At 44.6% G+C, this 20,999-nt stretch overlaps 2 protein-coding genes across 2 annotated transcripts in view; one reads left to right on the top strand and one right to left on the bottom strand.

Moving 5' to 3' along the window:
• The window catches only part of LOC129702747 (carcinoembryonic antigen-related cell adhesion molecule 7-like), a 134,651-nt gene that overhangs the window by 87,585 nt on the left and 26,067 nt on the right, over positions 1 to 20,999 (top strand). The gene's annotated exons all lie outside the window — the stretch shown is intronic.
• Positions 6,881 to 16,178, bottom strand: si:dkey-11f4.20 (T-cell surface antigen CD2). Its single transcript, XM_055644690.1, has 5 exons — positions 15,749 to 16,178; positions 14,981 to 15,298; positions 10,801 to 11,064; positions 8,740 to 8,858; positions 6,881 to 6,934 (listed from the first exon to the last, which is right to left on the bottom strand). Exons 1-5 carry the CDS (start codon positions 15,804 to 15,806, stop codon positions 6,908 to 6,910), a joined length of 786 nt encoding a protein of 261 aa, XP_055500665.1. The 5' UTR covers positions 15,807 to 16,178; the 3' UTR covers positions 6,881 to 6,907.

Here is a 20,999-nt window from a genome sequence, read left to right as displayed (position 1 = left end):
TGCGAAAGTGGGATAACAAAAGGAGCAAACCATTTACAGTGTTTAATAGGTTAATAAATGGGTCTGCAGGGAATTCTATGGATGGTGTGCGTATTTATGTGGCAAGAAACTCCAAAGATTACGTGGATCCACGTTAACAGTATGTAGAGCAGGGAAAATTATTTTAAAGGACATTTTTATTCACAAATCACAAAGTGACGGCTGAGGTTAATGAGGGTAACACGGCACACACGGTGGGTAAATGTGTTACATATACTGTCATACCTGTGGTTTAGTTTAGTTTAAAGCAAAAATAGACACAAAATGCTGGAGTAACTCAGGGGGACAGGCAGTATCTCTGGAGAGAAGGAATTGGGTGACATTTCGCGTCGAGACCATTCTTCATACTAAGCTTAGTTTAGAGATACAGTGCGGAAAGAGGCCCACCGAGTCCACACCAATTTTGTTATCCCACTTTCGCTTCCAATTTACGGAAGCCAATTAAACTATAAACCTGCACGTCTTTGGGATGTGGGAGGAAACCGGAGCACCCGGAGAACACCCAGGCAGACACAGGGTGAATGAATTCCTTGCTTTCTGTCATGGACACAGCACCGGCAGTCTTTTAACTGTACCCTGTGATCCCGCACATTAACACAAGCCTACACACACTAGGGACAATTAGGTGTATCAGGATATCAGAATCCATGCCCCAAGTTTCCAGTGCAATCATTCTTCTGTCTGTGGATGAGAAGTAATTGCTAATACCTACCCGAGGGTTGCCACCTTGTGGTGGTGGAGCAGCTTGCATGAGCTTTCGACCCTGAGAATTAAACTGTCTGGAGCTGTGCTCCTGGCAGGTGGGGCAAGTAGAACCACTGGCTCACAGTGCCAGAGACACGGGTTCGATCCCGACTTCCAGTGCTGTGTATGTGGAGTTTGCACGTTCTCCCAGTGACTGCATGGGTTTCCTCTGGGTGCTCCGATTTCCTCCTACATCCCAAAGACCTTCCGGTTTGTAGGCTAATTGGTTGCTGTAAATTGCCCCCGTGTATGTAGGGAGTGGGTGAGAAAGTGGGATAACATGGAACACGTGTGAATGGGTGACCGATGGTTGGTTTAGACTCAGTGGGCTGAAGGGCCTGTTTCCATGCTTGAGAACAGCATGGAGTCACCCATGGTGGGCTGGTTCCTGACAAAGCATGGCCCAAGAAGATGATCTCGACGGTGGAACAGATGGGGGGATGGTGTCTAGCCGGCAGGTGGGGCAGCATAACGGCTGAGAAGGCTGCAGCAGGGAGAGACCCAACCATGGTGGACTCCATGCCTTGGACCCGGTCTGTGTCGGTCACGGACTGTTTAGTTTAGAGATGCTGCACGGAAAGAAGCTCTTCGGCTCACCGAGTCCACACCGGCCATCGATCACCTATTCATACGAGTTCTATCACATGTAGGTTCATGTTATAGGAGCCGAATTAGACCATTCGGCCCATGAAGTCAACTGTCATTCAATTGTGGCTGATCTATCTTTCCCTCTCAACCGCATTCTCCTTCCATCTCCTCATCCCTGATACCCGTACTAATCAAGAACCTATCAATCTTCACTATAAAAATATCCATTGACTTGGCCTCCACAGCCGTCTGTGGCAATGAATTTCACAGATTCAACATCCTCTGACGAAACAACATCCTCCTCATTTCCTTTCTAAAGGTAGTCTTATTCTGAGGCTGTGCCCTCTGGTCCTAGACTCTCCCACTAGTGGAAACAACCTCTCCACATCCACTCGATCTATACCTTTCACTATTGGGTCTTTTCAATGAGGAACCCCCTCATCCTTCTAAAGTCCAGCGAAAACAGCCCCGGTGCCATGAAACGCTCATCATTTGTTAACCCAATCATTCCTGGGATCACTGTCGTAAACCTCCACTGGGCCTCTCCAATGCCAGCGTATCCTTCCTCAGATACGGGGCACAGAACTGCTCAGAATACTCCAAATGCGGTCTGACCAGCGCCTACGTTATCCCACTTTCTCATACATTAGGGACAATTAACCTACAAACCTGCACGTCTTTGGGACGTGGGAGAAATCTGGAGCACCCAGAGGAAACCCACGCGGTCACTGGAAGAACGATAATGATACCATGATATATTTTGGTTAATATTTTCATTTGTCTCTTAAAACACTGAACAGAATGTGTCTGAAAACAGGAACATAATTAACAGAACAAGTTAAAACCAATTTACAAAAGGATATTAGTTCCATGACAGGTTGATGAAGACGGGAAGTATTGTTCTGTTGTAAAGATCAAAGTATCAATTATTTTGTATCAAGTATAAATAATTAATGGCAGCCTATCGAATACTTCAAAACCTTGAGCTAAACACAAAGTGCTGGAGGAACAGGTCAGGCAGCATCTGTGGAGGGAATTGGATAGACAACATGATACAGCAACTAGATAAGACCTTTATAGCAACGATCACCATGGTAGCTGAGTGTACTCAGGTTGCCATTTTATTCACATTTGGAAGATTAGGGCAGCACAATGGCGCAGCTGGTTGAGCCGCTGCCTCACTGGGTCAGAGACCCAGGTTCAATCCTGACGTCGGGTGCTTCTGTGTGCAGAGTTTGTATGTTCTTCCTGTGATTTTGTGGGTCTCTTCCAGGTGCTCCGGTTCCCTCCCACATCCCAAAGATGTGCAGGTTTACACGTTAATTGGCCTCCCTAGTGTGTATAGAATGGATACAGTACGTAAGTGGGATGACATAGAACTAGTGTTAATGGGTGATCGCTGGTCGGCGTGGACTCAGTAGGCCCGAAGGGCCTGTATCTCTAAACTAGACCAGAGGGGATAATAGAGCATAGAACAGTACAGCAAAGGAAAAGGCCCTTCGGCCCACAATGTCTGTGCTGAACATGATGCCAAAACCAACTCGTATCTATCTGCACATAATTCATTTCCCTCCATTCGAAGCATATTCACATGCCTGTCCAAACGCCTCTGAAATTCCAGCATCATATCTGCCTCCACCACTACCCATGGACATTATATTGTGTATCATTGAGTCATAAGTTCACACAGCGTGGATACAGGCCCTTCAGCCCACCTTGCCCAAGCCGACTGATATGCCCCATCTACACTAGTCCCACCTGACTCCGTTTGGCCCGTATCCCTCTAAACCCATCCTATCTTCACTATCTATAATACCACCCACTTTAGTATCATCTGCAAACTTGCTAATCATGTTGTGTACATTCTCATCCAAATCATTGATATAGGTGACAAACACTGAACCCTGGGGCACACCACTAGTCACAGGCCTCCAGTCTGAAAAATAACCTTCCACCATCACCCTCTGCTTCCTTCCATGAAACCAATTTTCTATCCATTTGACTACCTCTCCTTGGATCACGTGCAATCTAAAAATCCAAGTAGCAATTTAATATGAGCGAATGCTTAAGAAACTCAACAATAAGGAAATTAATTGTATCGGCCCAAATTCATTTCATGTGTGAAACATCGAGGTATCGAGGCATCGACCCTCCGGTTTCCTCCCCATCCCAAAGACGTGTAGGTTCATAGTTTAATTGACTTCTGTAAATTGGCCTCGGTGTGTAGGATGCGAAAGTGGGATAACAAAAGATCATGCAATTGACAGTGTTAGGTTAATAAATGGGACTGCAGGGAATTCTATGGATGGTGTGTGTATTTATACAGCAAGAAACTCCAAAGAATACGTGCTTCTATGTTAACATGTAGAGCAAAGAAAATTATTTTATAAGATTTTTTTTTCACAAAGTGACAGCTGAGATTAATAAGGGTAATATGGCATAATTTTGGTGGGTAAATGTTAGATATTCCAAGACATGCTGTCACAAATGCGGTTTAGTTTAGGAAAGAACAGCAGATGCTGGTTTAAACCAAAGATAGGCACAAAAAGCTGGAGTAACTCAGTGGGACAGGCAGCATCTCTGGGGAGAATGGGTAACATTTCGGGTCGAGACCAGACTGGTTAGGGATAAGGGAAACGAGAGATATAGTCGATGATGTAGCGAGATAAAGAAGGACGAATTAAAGATATGCAAAAGAAGTAATGATGATAAAGGATCCTTCTCCGAGAATTGCCACCTTGTGGTGGTGGAGTAGCTTGCATGAGCTTTAGACCCTGAGAACTAAACTACCTGAAGCTCAGATTCAGATTCAACTTTAATTGAATCTGAATCTGAATCTGAGCTCCAGATAGCTCTGCTCCTGCAGGTGGGGCAGGTAGAGCTGCTGAGGCATGTCTGTGGGATGTGGGATGTTGGATAAATCTGGATCATCCGGAGGAAACTCACGAGGTCACAGGAAGAACATGCAAACTCCATACAGACAGCACCCGAGATCAGGATCGAACCTGGTTCTCTGTTGCTGTAAGGCGGTTGCTCTGCCAGCTGTGCCGCTGTGAATTCTATATGGAAGTCCAAGATAGAGGGTAAATGTACACACAGAGTCCAAGGGAGTGTGGGCTGATGGAGAGGTTGGCGATTGCAGGGATTAACCTCAGCAGGTGTGTAGGACAAGAAGAACAGCCAGAGAGTACATTTGAGGCTTTGTTTGTCAGCTTACAGCGAGGAATTAAACAATGAGACTTTAAGCAATTCTGGTTAGAACAAGGACAGTAGACCTGAGTGTAGCCTTGGATAAGTATATGGAATGAGCTGCCAGAGGAGGTAGTTGAGGCATGTACTATAACAACATTAGATACTTGGATGGGTAAATGGATTGGATAGGGTTGGAGGGATATGGACCAAACACAGGCAGGTGGGAATAGTGTAGATGGAACATCTTCGTTGACATGGACGAGTTGGGCTGAAGGGCCTGTTTCCATGCTGTACGACTCTATGCCTCTGATCCAAAACTGGACAGCAGCTGGGGACATAATGGTCACCGGTGCTTTATTTGTCACATGTGCAACTGCACGGTGAAATTATTTTGGCATGAATTACACAAGCAGGAGCTGCCATGTTTTGGTGCCATTACCAAAGGTCAAAGTCCGGTTGGCCCGTGCCGATGTACTGGAGCAGTTCCCACGAACCAACGTCCCTCTCTCTCCTCGCCCGGTCATCTTTGTGTCCCGGGGGTGCCTTCTGCAGCCAACCTTGAAGACTCTTGCTCCTCGTGTTCAATATCTCCAGCTCCCTCCCTGTTACGCTGACCGACGAGCCTTCGGAAAGCTTAGGAAAGTTGTGGGAATGTTGTGATATCAGAGAGTCACTGCAGATGGACTCCGACTTGGACTCCGATCTTTGTAGCTGTAACTCATGACTCCTGTCAGCAATCCCCATGATGCTGCCTTCCATTGACGAGTGAGAGTCATTGGGGGGAGAGGGGGAGGAATCGTGTGGGGACTGACTACAGGCACAGAAGTCGGTATAGATTAGGTCAATCAAGATCTGTTAATGGATGAACAGTTACAGCGCGGAAACAGGCCTCTCGGCGCAACTTGCTCACACCGACCAAGGTGCCTCATCTGCACTAGTTAGCATGGAAGCCTGGAGCATGGAAACCGACCCTTTGGCCCATTTCATCGATACCAACCAAGATGTAACTAAGCTAGTGTAAGCTGTTTGAGACTAGTGTAGATAGGGTATCTCCGTCAGCATGGGCTAAGGGGCCTGTTTCTGTGCCTTATAACTCTACGACTGGTCCCATTTGGCCATGATTGGCCTATCCCTCTAAAACTTTCCCATCCAAGTGTCTTTTAAATGTTCTATTGTATCTGCCTCAACTACCTCCTTTGGCAGCTCATTCCTTATACCCACCACACTAAGTGAAAAATAGTTGCCCCGTCAGGTTCCTATTAAATCTTTCCCCGCTTACCTTAAACCTATGTCCTCTGGTTCTTGATTCCCCTCCCCTGGGTAAAACATTCTGTGCAATTACCCTATTTGTTTCCCTCATGATCTTATACACCTCTATAAGATCATCCCTCAGCCTCCTGCACTCTGAGGAAAATAGTCCTGCCGTGCCCAACATATCCCTATTGCTCAGGTCCTCAAGTCCTGGCAACATCCTTGCAAATCCTCTCTGCACTCTTTCCAAATGTCTTGGGATAGTTGCAGGAAGGAACAAGGTTAATAAGGGTAATATGGGAGAGATGAGTGGTGGTACCTGTATAACTGTTTGATGGGAAGGGGAAAGAGTGAATCGAGAGAAGGGTAGATGGAAAATGATAAGTTTGACGAGTCTGGAGTAACAACCAAACGTACACACAATGGAAAATCAGACAATAGGAATTCATAAAGATTTGAAAGATGTCACAAAAATATACAATGAAGTCATTAAAATTGTTGACTACATTTTTTTTAATTTGTTACAATAATAATACCACAATGTATTTTGGTTTGGAAAGATTTTCCTTTGTCTCTTAAATCACTGAACAGAATATGTCTGGAAACAGGAGCATAATTAACAGAACAGGTTAAAACCAATTTACAAAAGGATATTAGTTGCATAACAAGTTGATGAAGCCGATAGGCATTTTTCAGTTGTAAAGAGCAAAGTATCAATTATCAAAGTGTGTGTTTAGTTTTATAAAGAATTGATTGCAGCTTGTCTGATAATTCAAATCCTTAAGCGAAACACAAAGTGCTGGAGGAACAGAGGGTCAGGCGGCATCTGTGGAGGTAAATGGACAGACGACGCTTTGGGATCCTTCTTCTAAATGAAGAAAGGTGCTAACCCAAACATCGTCACTACATTTCCCTCCACAGATGCCGCCTGACCCGCTGAGTTCTTCCAGCACTTTGTTTATTTGCTCAAGATTCCAGCATTTGCAGTTCCTTGTGCCTCCACTTCTAAACCTTCCAGGTCTCTTCATTTTCGCAATTCTTTCGACATTCGTGGTTCACTGTGACATTGATCTCCTCATTTTCACCGCCACTTCTAAATGTAGTCCTCACAGATTCTCAGCTGTACAAAAGAAAAACAAATATGTTGTGAGAAGATTAATTATGACATTTTACACAGGTAGGATCGGTTTAGAGAGCAAGGGGGACCAATGTAGATGGGGCATGTTGGTTGGCATGGGCAAGTTGGGCCGAACGGCCTGTTTCCATACTGACTTTATCTTCCAAGAATTGCCATAATTGAGCTGCACTGTATCTAGGTAATTGCAATGAGCCCGGGGGTGAAGGGAGGATTTTTATCAATGTATATTTTCTTGTAGAAGACTTTTGATCAGGACTACTGATTTTGTACTATAGTGCAGGAAGTGTGTGCTACAGTATCAGTGTAGGATTTTTTATTTACTAATAAGTGGTGAAGTTATGATCTTCACGGGTTTCAACAGGAGCAGTTCCATTGTAATTAGTTTAGTTTAGCTTAGAGATACAGCGCAGAAGCGGACCCCACGGCCCACCGACCACTAGCACTATCCTGCACGCTAGAGACAATTTACAATCTTACCAAAGCCAATTAACCTACAAACCTGCACATCTTTGGAATGTAGGACGAAACAGAGCACCCAGGTAAAACCCATGCAGCCACAGGGAGAACGTACAGACTCCGTACAGACAGCACCCGCAGTCAGGATCGAACCCGGGTCTCTGGCGCAGTAAGGCAGCAACTCTACCACTGCGCCACTGTCTGCAGTACAGCAACTAGATAAGACCTTTATAGCAACGATCACCAAGGTAGCTGAGTGTACTCAGGTTGCCATTTTATTCACGTTTTGAAGATTAGGGCAGCACAATGGCGCAGCTGGTTGAGCCGCTGCCTCACAGGTTCAATCCTGACGTCGGGTGCTTCTGTGTGCAGAGTTTGCATGTTCTTCCTGTGACCTCGTGGGTCTCTTCCGGATGCTCCGGTTTCCTCCCGCAACCCAAAGACATGCAGGTTTACACGTTAATTGGCCTCCCTAGTGTGTAGAGAATGGATACAGTACGTAAGTGGGATGACATAGAACTAGTGTGAATGGGTGATCGCTGGTCGGCGTGGACTCAGTAGGCCAAAGGGCCTGGATCTCTAAACTAAACCAGAGGGGACAATAGAGCATAGAACAGTACAGCAAAGGAAAAGGCCCTTGGGCCCACAATGTCTGTGCTGAACATGATGCCAAAACCAACTCTTATCTCTCTGCACATAATTCATTTCCCTCCATTTGAAGCATAGCCACGTGTCTGCCCAAACATCTCTTAAATGCCAGCATCATATCTGCCTCCACCACTACCCACGGACATTATATTTTGTATCATTGAGTCATACATTCATATAACATGGATACAGGCCCTTCAGCCCAACTTGCCCAAACTGACTGACATGCCCTATCAACACTAGTCCCACCTGCCTGCGTATGACCCGTATACCCCCAAACCCAAACTATCTATAATACCACCCACCTTAGTATCATCTACAAACATGTTAATCATGCCATGTACATTCTCATCCAAATCATTGATATAGGTGACAAACATCAATGGCCCTGCACTGAACCCTGGGGCACACCACTAGTCACAGGCCTCCAGTCGGAAAAACAACCTTCCACCATCACCCTCTGCTTCCTTCCATGAAGCCAATTTTCTATCCATTTGACTACCTCTCCTTGGATCACGTGCGATCTAAAAATCCATGTGGCAATTTAATATGAGCGAATGTTTAAGAAACGCACTTATCAGGAAATGAATTGTATCAGCCAAAATTCATTTCATGTGTGAAATATCGAGGCAGATTACACTAGATTTGAGCTTTGCCTTTCTAATGCACGGTTATAAGCTTACCTTTTTCATATTGCAGTTGTTAGTTCGACTGACACAGCAATAAAGCAGCCTCACAAAAATAATCAATGCAATGACTGGTAATGCAATGAAGATAATGTAGATGTAACTTGCCATTGAACCTGTAGCCAAAGAAGAAGCAAAAATAATTCAGGAAGAGGTGCCAAATGTTTTCAAACCCATACAATGTGTAGCCATAACTAGCTTAACATCAGCTGTACAAAATATTGGTTGGACTGCACTTGGAGTATCGTGTACAATTCTGATCGTACGGCGGCAGGCGCGGGCACACCGCGACGCCCTGTGTCTCCCTTTCAAGGGAGATGCTAAAAATGCATTTCGTTGTCTCTGTACTGTACACTGACAATGACAATAAATTGAATCATTTCATTTCATTTTTTTTTTTTTACAGGAAGGATGAGGTAGTGACGGAGATAGTGCAGGGGAGATTCTCCAGGATATTGCCTGGGATGGAGAGCTGTAGTAACAAGATTGGAAAGGCTGTGAACATATTCTTACTGGAACATAGGAGGCTGAGGAATGATCATCTATCCATGTTCTCCAGAGATGCTGCTTAACCTGCTGAGTTATTCTAGCACCGTGTGCCTATTTTTATAAACCAGCATTTGCAGTTCCTTGTGTCTCCATAGAGCGATAGCTAGTCAGAATATTTTTCGCCCCAAGGCAGGGGAATCTAAAACTAGCACTGGTTTAAGGTGGAAGGAAAAACATTTAAAACAGATCTAAGGGGTCAATTTTTTTGACATAAAAGGTGGTGAATATTTGGAATGAGCTACCAAAAGAGGTGTTTGAGGCAGATATAATTACATTGAAAGGGCATGTGGGCAGGAATTTGGACTTGGATAGGAAAGATGTGGAGGGATATGTGCCGAAAGGGGACAAATGAAATGAGCATAGTTAGATATCACGATCGGTATGTAAGAGGTGAACTATTTCTGTGCTGTATTCCATGATTCCCTAGGAAGAAATTCAGCATAGAAAATGGTAGAGAGGTCAAATTTGTTAGGAAGACTGGAATTACCATTTTAAATGCATCAATGCCATGGTCCAGTTTAAAATGGGCTAAAGGTTTGTTTTTAAATTGTACAATACAGGTGTAATTCACTTTGAGGAAATCCTAGACTATTGCATTTGAAGAGTGACTCATTTATTAATTTGTACAGTTTCATTGAACATTAAAATACTGTTGTTGATATAGTTGATGTTTTTGAATGCTATGGCATGCATTATCTGATTTACCAAATTAAAGCACAATTGAGGAAGATATTGGATGGAAAAAAGATACAAATTGCTGGAGGAACTCAGCAGGTCAGGCAGAGATGCTGCAAGACACACTGAGTTACTCCAGCACTTTGTGTCTTTTTTGTAAACAAGCATTTGCAGTTCCTTCTGTCTCTAAACCACGGGCAGAACTGCACGCAATACTCCAAATGTGACCAACCAAAGTCTATAAAGTTGCAATTGCTGGACTTCATCTGGACTGTTAATTCACGGCACAGTGACACAGTGGTAGAGTTGCTGCCTTGCAGCACCACGGATCCAGGTTCGATACTGACCGCAGGTGCTGTATGCACGGAGTTTGTACATTCTCCCTGTGACCGAGTTGGATTCCTCCGGGTGCTCTGGTTTCATCCCACATCCCAACGATGTGCGGGTTTGTAGGTTAATTGGTTTCTGTAAAATTGGCCCTAGTCTGTTAGATAGAACTGGTGTATGGATGATTGTTGGTCAGCGCGGACTCAGTGGGGCCGAAGGACCTGTTTCCGCGCTGTGTCTCTAAATTAAACTAAACTAAACTAAATTAAACTAAACATAGATGAACAGTTCCTGAATAATTACTAATTCTGTTCTGGTAAGAATTTTATTGCATAAGTTCAACATTTTCATGTTATTTTCTATGTGCAAGTTGGAGATTATTGCCAGCCTTCCAAAGAAGATATTTATTCTCATTGCAAATGGAGACATTAAGTTCTGTAAATTTACTATCAAAAATAGACTTCTTTTACAAAGGTTTTCTCCTCTTTGACATTGTTTTGGACTTGCCTGTACAACTGAGTTGCCTGGGAACTGATTGGCTTCTACTGATTGGGTTTTCCGCCGTACAGAAGAAGGTTTTATTGTTGGAAAAGGAGGTGACGTTCCTCAGTGTGGCTTTTCTATCGTCGTCTGTGAACACGGCGTTATCCCTGGTCAATCGCTGCTCGTTCAGGTAGAAGGAAACGGGAGCCTCTCCGCGAACTTCACATGACACATACATGTTGTGCTCCGTGGCGCATTCCACACTCATCATAGGTGTGGAGAGTTTCCCTAAAAGGCCAAAAACTGGTTTACAATGTTATCCACTTTCATGTCAGGAATTAGACTTGGACTTCAACGTTTACAAAAAATTATTATTAAATATCATCAAGGGCCGTACAGTAGCACAGTGGTCGAAGACGTCTACTCCGCCATTCAACCATGGCTGATCTATCTTTCCTCCTCAACCCTATTCTCCTACCTTCTCCACATAACCCCTGACACCTTTACTAATCAAGAATCTGTCAATCTCCACCTTAAAAATGTCCATTCATTTGGCCTCCACAGCTGCCTCTGTGGCAACTGTTTCTCCAGGAGCTCTGTTTTCCTCCCGTACTCTAAAGACGTACAGGTTTGTAGGTTAATTGGCTTCAGTAAAAATTGTAAATTGTCCTTATAGGATAGTGCGAGGGTACGGGGATCGTGGGTCAGCATGGACTCGAGGGGCTGAAGGGACGCTCCTTATTTAAGAATAACGGGTAGGCCATTTAGGTCTGAGATGAGGAAAAACATTTTCACCCAGAGAATTGTGAATCTGTGGAATTCTCTGCCACAGAAGGCAGTGGAGGCCAAATCACTGGATGATTTAGCTCTTAGGGCTAAGGGAATCAAGGGATATGGGGAAAATTTTGGATGATCAGCCCCGATCATATTGAATGGTGGTGCTGGCTCAAAGGGCCGAATGGCCTATTCCTGCACCTATTTTCTATGATTCTATCTCTAAAGTCTCAAGTCTAAAGTAAAGTTATCATATTCTCCAGAGGTCTGAAGAAGGGTCTCGACCTTATAGGTTACCTTATCCACATACTGCATAGACTCTGAGTAACTCCAGCACTTAGTGCCCTTAATGGTTATGGTCTGCTTCCCTGTTGTCATGTATGCCTTTTACAGGCCCTTGCATGAAACTTGCATGGGCCACCCATGCACCACTGCTTTAACATACGATTAATGGCACTTTAGAATTTCTAGCCTGTCATCTCCGCACTTTGCAAGATGCACCTCCGAAGATCAAACCGCCACGTCATGTGGAAACACAGGGAATTGCAGATGCTGGATTACAAAATAAAAGACACAAAGTGATGGAGTAGCTTGGTGGGTTATGCAGTATCACTGGAGAACATGTATAGGTGGCATTTTGGGTAATAGAAACATAGAAAATAGGTGCAGGAGTAGGCCATTCGGCCTTTCGAGCCTGCACCGCCATTCAATATGATCATGGCTGATAATCCAACTCCGTATTCTGTACCTGCCTTCTCTCCATACCCCCTGATCCCTTTAGCCACAAGGGCCACATCTAACTCCCTCTTAAATATAGCCAATGAACTGGCCTCAACTACCTTCTGTGGCAGAGAATTCCAGAGATTCACCACTCTCTGTGTGAAAAATGTTTTCCTCATCTCGTTCCTAAAAGATTTCCCCCTTATCCTTAAACTGTGACCCCTTGTTCTGGACTTCCCCAACATCAGGAACAATCTTCCTGCATCTAGCCTGTCCAACCGCTTAAGAATTTTATAAGTTTCTATAAGATCCCCCCTCAATCTTCTAAATTCTAGTGAGTACAAGCCGAGTCTATCCAGTCTTTCTTCATATGAAAGTCCTGACATCCCAGGAATCAGTCTGGTGAACCTTCTCTGTACTCCCTCTATGGCAAGAATGTCTTTCCTCAGATTAGGAGACCAAAACTGTACGCAATACTCCAGGTGTGGTCTCACCAAGACCCTGTACAACTGCAGTAGAACCTCCCTGCTCCTATACTCAAATCCTTTTGCTATAAATGCTAACATACCATTCGCTTTCTTCACTGCCTGCTGCACCTGCATGCCTACTTTTAATGACTGGTGTACATGACACCCAGGTCTTTTCCTAATCGGCCACCATTCAGATAATAGTTTACTTTCCTGTTTTTGCCGCCAAAGTGGATAACCTCACATTTATCCACATTATACTGCATCTGCCATGCATTTGCCCACTCACCCAGCCTATCCAAGTCATCTTGCAGCCTCCTACCATCCTCCTCACAGCTAACACAGCCCCCTAGCTTCGTGTCATCCGCAAACTTGGAGATGTTGCATTCAATTCCCTCATCCAAATCATTAATATATATTATAAATAGCTGGGGTACCAGCACTGAGCCTTGCGGTACCCCACTAGTCACTGCCTGCCATTGTGAAAAGGACCCGTTTATTCCTACTCTTTGCTTCCTGTCTGCCAGCCAGTTCTCTATCCACATCAATACTGAACCCCCAATACCGTGTGCTTTAAGTTTGTATACTAATCTCTTATGTGGGACCTTGTCGAAAGCCTTCTGAAAGTCCAGATATAACACATCCACTGGTTCTCCCTTATCCACTCTACTAGTTACATCCTCGAAAAATTCTATAAGATTCGTCAGACATTTACCTTTCATAAATCCATGCTGACTTTGTCCAATGATTTCACCACTTTCCAAATGTGCTGCTATCCCATCTTTAATAACTGATTCGAGCAGTTTTCCCACTACCGATGTTAGACTAACTGGTCTGTAATTCCCCGTTTTCTCTCTCCCTCCCTTTTTAAAAAGTGGGGTTACATTAGTATTAAAGAGTGGGGTTACATTAGTATTAAAAGGTGGGGTTACATTAGTATTAAAAAGTGGGGTTACATTCTGACACGGTCAGAACCCTACTTCAGACTCAAGAAGATTTCTTCAGAGTCCTGACCCAAAACGTCACCTATCAATATTCTCCAGAGATACTGCTTGACCCACTGAGTTACTCCAGCACTTTGTGTCTGCTCACTATTTGTATTGTTCATACCTTTGCATTGTAAGTTACAACCAAATGGTACAAACAGTGAATTCCCCAATTTTAAGTAAACAACCTACAAACATCCCCTTTACCCCGTTGCCTTTACCCCTTCCCTTCCCCATGCCCCACCTTATCTCCTTTTCCCGCACTTTTTGTCTTTTCACCTCTGGCCTTTGCCCAACCATCTGACCATCAAAACCCCCCTCCCCTCTATCCACCTATCACTTGCCAGACTTTGTCTTGCCTCCTCCCCGCACACTCTTCTCCAGCTTCTCTCTCCAACTTCAATCAATCTGAAGAAGGGTCCCGACCCGAAATGTCACCAGAGATGCTGCCTGACTCGCTGAGTTACTCCAGCACTTTGTGGGGTTTTTTGTAAACTAGCATCTGCAGTTCTTTGTGGCGACATAATTTACATTTATAACCCCAGAAATCCTCTTCTTCATTTGTGAATTATCTCAGCCTTACTCTACCCCAATCCGTCCCCCATAGCTTCACTCCATGAAATTATGAGAAACAAAGATAAGGTAGACAGTCAGAACCTTTCTCCAAGGGTGGAAATGTCAAAGACAAGAGGGCATTACTTTAATGTGAGAGGGGATGTTTAAAGGAGATGTGCGGGGCAAGTTTTTTTACACAGAGAGGAAGGTGGGTTCCTGGAACGTGTTGCCAGGGTTGGTGGTGGAGGCAGATACCATATTGCCATTTAAGAGGCTTTTGGATAGACACATGGATATACAGGGAATGGTGGGATATGGATCACATGCAGGCAGAGGGGATTAGTTTAACCTGACACAATGTTCGGCACAGACTTTGTGGGTCGAAGGGCCTGTTCCTGTGCTGTTTGTTCTTAGGCATTTCCAAATTTTCAAAACCGACTTTACCAAATGAGCACAAACTTACACAATATCAGTGACCTGCTCATTTCATATCTGAAGAATCAAGTGTCAAAAATGTTTTATTGCTATTATAGCACATTATAGAATCATTATAGGCCACGAGTACACTTGATGAACCAAATGGCCTAATTATGCTGCTATAGAATATGAACTTATGAGGAAGCAATCCTTTTGCCCAAGAGGGATGCTGAGAAGTTTTGGAATTACTTGAATTAGGTAAAATTTAAAAGACAATATACTTACCAAATAAATGTACTTTAAACTCTTTAGTTAATTGCACGGTTCCGTCTGTCTTGTATACATCCACACGGTATATTCCTTTATCTTTCGTTGATACGGAGTTAACTCTCAGAGAACCATTTGGAAAAATGTTTACCCTCCTTAAAAAATGACCGTACAGCTTTGGACCACTTTTGAACTTTGCAACAATTGAATTTCCTTTAAACCATTTAACTTCATGGTAAGAACTAGAGTTTTGATTCGTAATATTTAAAAGAAGGAATTTCCCAAGTTCACTGTACACATCCAACGCACGGCAGTCGCTCTCTGTTAGGAACCATCCTGCAAATTATCCGAATGAAGACACAGGTTTCAATATAATTATGTTACACATTTGAACCTTTCTACTTCTTCAACTTTCAGATCATAGTCATATAGTGTGGAAACAGGCCCTTCAACCCAACTTGACCACAACAACCAACATGTCCCTTCTACACTAGTCCCACTTGCCTGTGTTTGCCCCATATCCCTCCAAACCTATCCTATCCATGTTGTACCTGTCTAATTGCTTTTTAAATGTTGCGATAGTCCCTGCCTCAACTACTTCCTCCAGCAGCTCGTTCCATAAACCCACCACCCTTTGCATGAAAAAAGTTACCCCTCAGATACCTATAAAATCTTTTCTCCCTCACCTTAAACCTCTGCCCTCTGGTTATCGATTCCCCCACTCTGGGCAAAGACTCTGCATCCAACCGATCTATTCCTCATGATTATGAAGTCAGTTTATCTTACCAGAGAAAGCCATCAACAGAACGAGACTGAATTGTGAAAATCTGCCATTTAGAACCATCCTGGCTGGTTTTAAGCATCTGAGCAGACCTTAGCCCCTTGCTTAGCGGTCTTTTAATGAAAAAAAATATCATCATAGTAAAGGCTCTGGAATCTTTCCCAGCAATCTGGCAGGAAGGAAGGGTGGGATAACAAACAAGACTCAATTGGAATTCTACCACCAGAATAACACAAATTACAGTTTAGTTTAGAGAATATTCTAAAGGGACAGCAATTTTAATTTAAAGATCTCCTCTTGAAGATTAGAACACAGAACAGTACAGTTGAGGAATAGGCCCTTCGACCCACAATGTCTGTGCTGTACATGATGCCAGTGCCAGGTTAAACTAATCTAATTTGCCTACACACAATCTATGTTCCTCCATTTCCAAACCTGGGGAAAAGGTTCTGATTATCTATCCTATCTATGCCTCTCATAAAAACACAACAACAAAAAGGTTCAGTACAGGGTGTTATACAGTAGGCTGATTCACAACAACAAACAGTATACAGTACATGCACGAGGTGGCTATGTGATGTTGTCATAGAGTGTTCAGAGTTCGAATTGCATGTGGATAGAAACTGTTTTTAAATCGTGATGTTTTGGTGGGCAGTGAGCCTCATATTTTGTGGTGGAAACACTCACTATGTATATATCTATGCTGAGATACACTAAGTGCTGGAGGAACTCAGCGGATCAGGCAGCTTCTCTGGAGGACATGGAAAAAGTGACTTTTCAGGTTGGGACACTTTTTCAGACGAATCTCAAATACAATGTATGCTGTTCTTATCTATGTTCAATCCTTGCCTTCTATGTTTTGTCTCTGTGACAGCAACATTATCATATTCCCATGTATTATAATCAAAGCTCTGAGTTTATCTAAATATTGGCATTTATCCTGAAGCAGCTACGTGCGGGGATAGTTCCGAGAAGAGTATATTAGCTTTATAGACAGTGTACATAGAAACATAGGGTGCAGGAGTAGGCCATTCGGCCCTTGGAGCCTGCACCGCCATTCAATATGATCATGGCTGATCATCCAACTCAGTATCCTGTACCTGCCTTCCCTCCATACCCCCTGATCCCTTTAGCCACAAGGGCCACATCTAACTCCCTCTTAAATATAGCCAATGAACTGGCCTCAACTACCTTCTGTGGCAGAGAATTCCACAGATTCACAACTCTCTGTGTGAATTTTTTTTTTCTCATCTCGGTCCTAAAAGATTTCCCCCTTACCCTTAAACTGTGACCCCTTGTTCTGGACTTCCCCAACATCGGGAACAATCTTCCTGCATCTAGCCTGTCCAACCCTTTAAGAATTTTGTAAGTTTCTATAAGATCCCCCCTCAATCTTCTAAATTCTAGCGAGTACAAACCGAGTCTATCCAGTCTTTCTTCATATGAAAGTCCTGACATCCCAGGAATCAGTCTGGTGAACCTTCTCTGTATTCCCTCTATGGCAAGAATGTATTTCCTCAGATTAGGAGACCAAAACTGTACGCAATACTCCAGATGTGGTCTCACCAAGACCCTGTACAACTGCAGTAGAACCTCCCTGCTCCTATACTCAAATCCTTTTGCGGTGAATGCTAACATACCATTCGCTTTCTTCACTGCCTGCTGCACCTGCATGCCTACTTTCAATGACTGGTGTACCATGACACCCAGGTCTCGTTGCATCTCCCCTTTTCCTAATTGGCCACCATTCAGATAATAGTCTACTTTCCTGTTTTTGCCATTTTCCTGTTTTTGCCACCAAAGTGGATAACCTCACATTTATCCACATTATACTGCATCTGCCATGCATTTGCCCACTCACATTGCCCACTGTACATTATAGAATGGTTAAAAAAACCCAACCTATTTTAGTAACGTCATGCTTTCAAAATATTTTCCTGTTTAGCTTAAAATTGAATGATCAGAACTGGAGACAAAAGGAACTGCAGATGCTGGAATGTTGTGTTGGAGGACCTCAGCGGGTCAGGTAGCATCTGCGGAGGGAATGGATAAATGACGTTTTGGGCGTACAGGACCCTTCTTCGGGCCAAATGAAGTACAGTGCATTCAGAAAGTATTCAGACCCCTTCACTTGTTCCACATTTTGTTACCTTACAGCCTTATTTTAAAATCGATTAAATTCATTTATTTTAACATCAATCTACACACAATATCCCACAATAAAAAAGTGAAAACAGGTGTTTAGAAATGTTTGCAAAGTAATTAAAAAGAAATAACTGAAATATCACATTTACATAACTATTCAAACTCTTTGCTATGACACTCAAAATTGAGCTTACGTTCATCCTGTTCCCATTGATTATCCTTGAGATGTTTCTACAACTTGATTGGACTCTACCAGTGGTAAATTAAATTGATTGGACATGATTTGGATGGCACACACCTATCTATATAAGGTCCCACAGTTGACAGTGCATGTCAGAGCAAAAATCAAGCCATGAAAATGAAGGAATTGTCCGTAGACCTCCGAGATAGGATTGTGTCGAGACACAGATCTGGGGAAGGGTATGAAACAGTTTCTGCAGCATTGCAGGTCCCGAAGAGCACAGTGGCCTCCGTCATTCTTAAATGGAAGAACTTTGGAACCACCAGGACTCTTCATAGAGCTGGCCGCCTAGCCAAACAGAGCAGTCGGGGGAGAAGGGCCTTGGTCAGGGAGATGACCAAGAACCCAATGGTCACTCTGACAGAGCTCCAGACTTCCTCTGTGGAGATGGGAGAACCTTCCAGAAGGACAACTATATCTGCAGCACTCCACCAATCAGGCCTTTATGGTAGAGTGGCCAGACAGAAGCCACTCCTCAGTAAAAGGCACATGAAGGGGTCTGAATACTTTCTGAATGCTGGAAAAAAAGAGGAGAAAGCTGGAAAAGAGAGGTGGGGACAGGACAAAGCCAGGCAAGTGACAGGTGGATACAGGTATGGGTGCGGGAGTGGGGACGATTGACAGATGGGTGTGGTGAGTGACAGAGGCTAGAGATAAAAAGACAAAGGGGTGTCAGATGAGAAGAGGAGTGAAATGGAGGGATATACTGTAGATAGAAGAGGACAGAGAGGGGGGAAGAGTGGTGGGAGTGGTTGGAATAATCCTAACCTAATTTTCCAAGTGGTTGCCCCTCCCTTCTATCAGCTTTCTTCCCCGTCCCAGCACAATCAGTCTGAAGAAGGGTCCTGACCCAAAACGTGACCTATCCATGTTCTCCAGATGCTGCCTGACCCGCTGAGTTACTCTGGCACTTTGTGTTATTTTTTGTAAACCAACATCTGCAGTTCCCTGTGTCCACATTGCACCAACATGTGATTTAGTTAGTTCTGAACATGACCATCACATTATAGCAGAATTGCCTGTACAGAGATAAAGGATCAGTCTAGATGGTATTAAATGATGGAGCAGGGCCAAAGAGCTGAATGACCTTCTCCAGTTCCTCTTTTACATCTGTGTGGCAAGGCAGGGGGTGCGGGGGAATGTTGAGGGGAAAGCATAGGCGGAAATCTCAGGGGGATGGGGGAGACACGTCCCTCCTATGTTTTGAGAGGTGGGGGACAATTCCCCCCCCCCCACCCACCCTATTTTGTAATCCGGATTTTGAAATTCGATTAAAAAAAAATCTCTTAAAATCCCCGCTTTCCACGAGACAGTGGTGGTGTCGCTGTTTAGTGCTTGTTAAGTGTCTCTATTAACATCATATTAACACGATGTGTCACCAAATGTGTTTTGACCTTCAAGTATTACTGAAGGTATTCACGGAAAATTTCTTAAAGCTGTCTGATGCGGGGTACATTTACCATTTGAACTAATTGGATGAATTGGTTGATGAGAAAGATGTAAACGTGTATCAAATTTAAACGGGTCAGGTCATTAAGGGCTCCGGTCGAGCGGGTTTCCTGGCTGGCTTGCAGGTAAGTCCCTCATTCGGGTCACTCACCTTATTTAGTTTTTTTTTCCATCTCTCTCTCTCTCTCCCCTCTCCAAGGTTGGTGCTTCTGTTTGCCTTTATTTGCTTCAGTTTATTTGTTTAAGTGTTATTTATCACATTGTAGCCTTTGAAAGATTCAAGCCGGTATCAGACGCGAACTAAGGGCTGAATCGGCCCGTTCGCGGGGCCTTTCATCGCCCGGACGGCTTAAAATCAAACTGCTGCATCGAGGCAATCGAGGCTCCTGATGTTGAAGCCCCCGCCGGCTGATTTTAAGCCACGCCAGGCATTGAAAGGCCCCGCGAACGGGCCGATTCAAGCCCCACGATTTGGCCAGACAAAGCTGCTGTTACTGGAGTCGGTCACCAACCAGGTCAGCTCCCGGTGTTACCGTCCACAGGGCCCATAGCCGAAGCTTCACGTGTGTGTGTGTGTGCGCGGGCACCAAGAAATTGTGTTCCCCCCCCCCCCCCCAGTTTTGATAGTGATTTCCGCCCCTGGGTGAAGGAGGAGGGTGGAAATGGAAAGGGTGCAAAGATAAGGTGAGAGGATGAGCGGAGGGGTAGAAGGAGACAGAGAGGGGGGTGAAGGAGAGTGGGAAGAGGGGTAAGAGAAGGAGAAAGAAGAAGGGAGGTGGAGAAGGAGGGGAAGAGCGAAGAGAGGGAAAGTGGGAGGGGAAGGGGGAGAGTGAGAGGAAAAGAGAGAGGAGGGAAAAGAGGAAAATAATAAAGAGAGGGAGGAGCTGCAGGAGTAGAGGGAGGAGCTGCAGGAGTAGAGGGAGGAGCTGCAGGAGTAGAGGGAGGAGCTGCAGGAGTAGAGGGAGGAGCAGCAGCAGGGGAGATGCACGGTGTCGGTGAAGGGCGCGGCTGAGCGTAGAGCAAGCGGTGGACACTGCTGGAACCCGACAGCGCGTCCGCCGGACACCGGGACCAGGCCTCGGCTCCACACTCCCGGGCCTAGACTCCGGGCCCAGCCTCGGCGATGGCGCGGGCCCTCAGCGCCGCCTTCCTACTCGGCATAAGTGAGTCAGCAGGCTGGCATCGGCCGGGTGTGGAGGTGGGAAGGGGAAGAAAATAGGAAGGGAGAGAGGAGGGGAAGTAGAGGGTTGCGGACATTGGGGAAGAAAAGGGAGATGGAGGGAATGGGAGGAAGAAAGGTGAGAGGGGGAAAATGGGAAAGGAGGAGTGTAAGAGAGATGGGAGGAGAGGGGAAGAGGAATGGACAAGGGCATTGGGATCGGGCAAGGAGAGGCTGAGATGAAGTGGTTAGTGTGTGAGAG

This window comes from Leucoraja erinacea, chromosome 13 (assembly GCF_028641065.1).
Source record: "Leucoraja erinacea ecotype New England chromosome 13, Leri_hhj_1, whole genome shotgun sequence".
Lineage (NCBI taxonomy): Eukaryota > Metazoa > Chordata > Chondrichthyes > Rajiformes > Rajidae > Leucoraja > Leucoraja erinaceus.
This window is presented reverse-complemented; position numbering and strand designations above follow the sequence as displayed.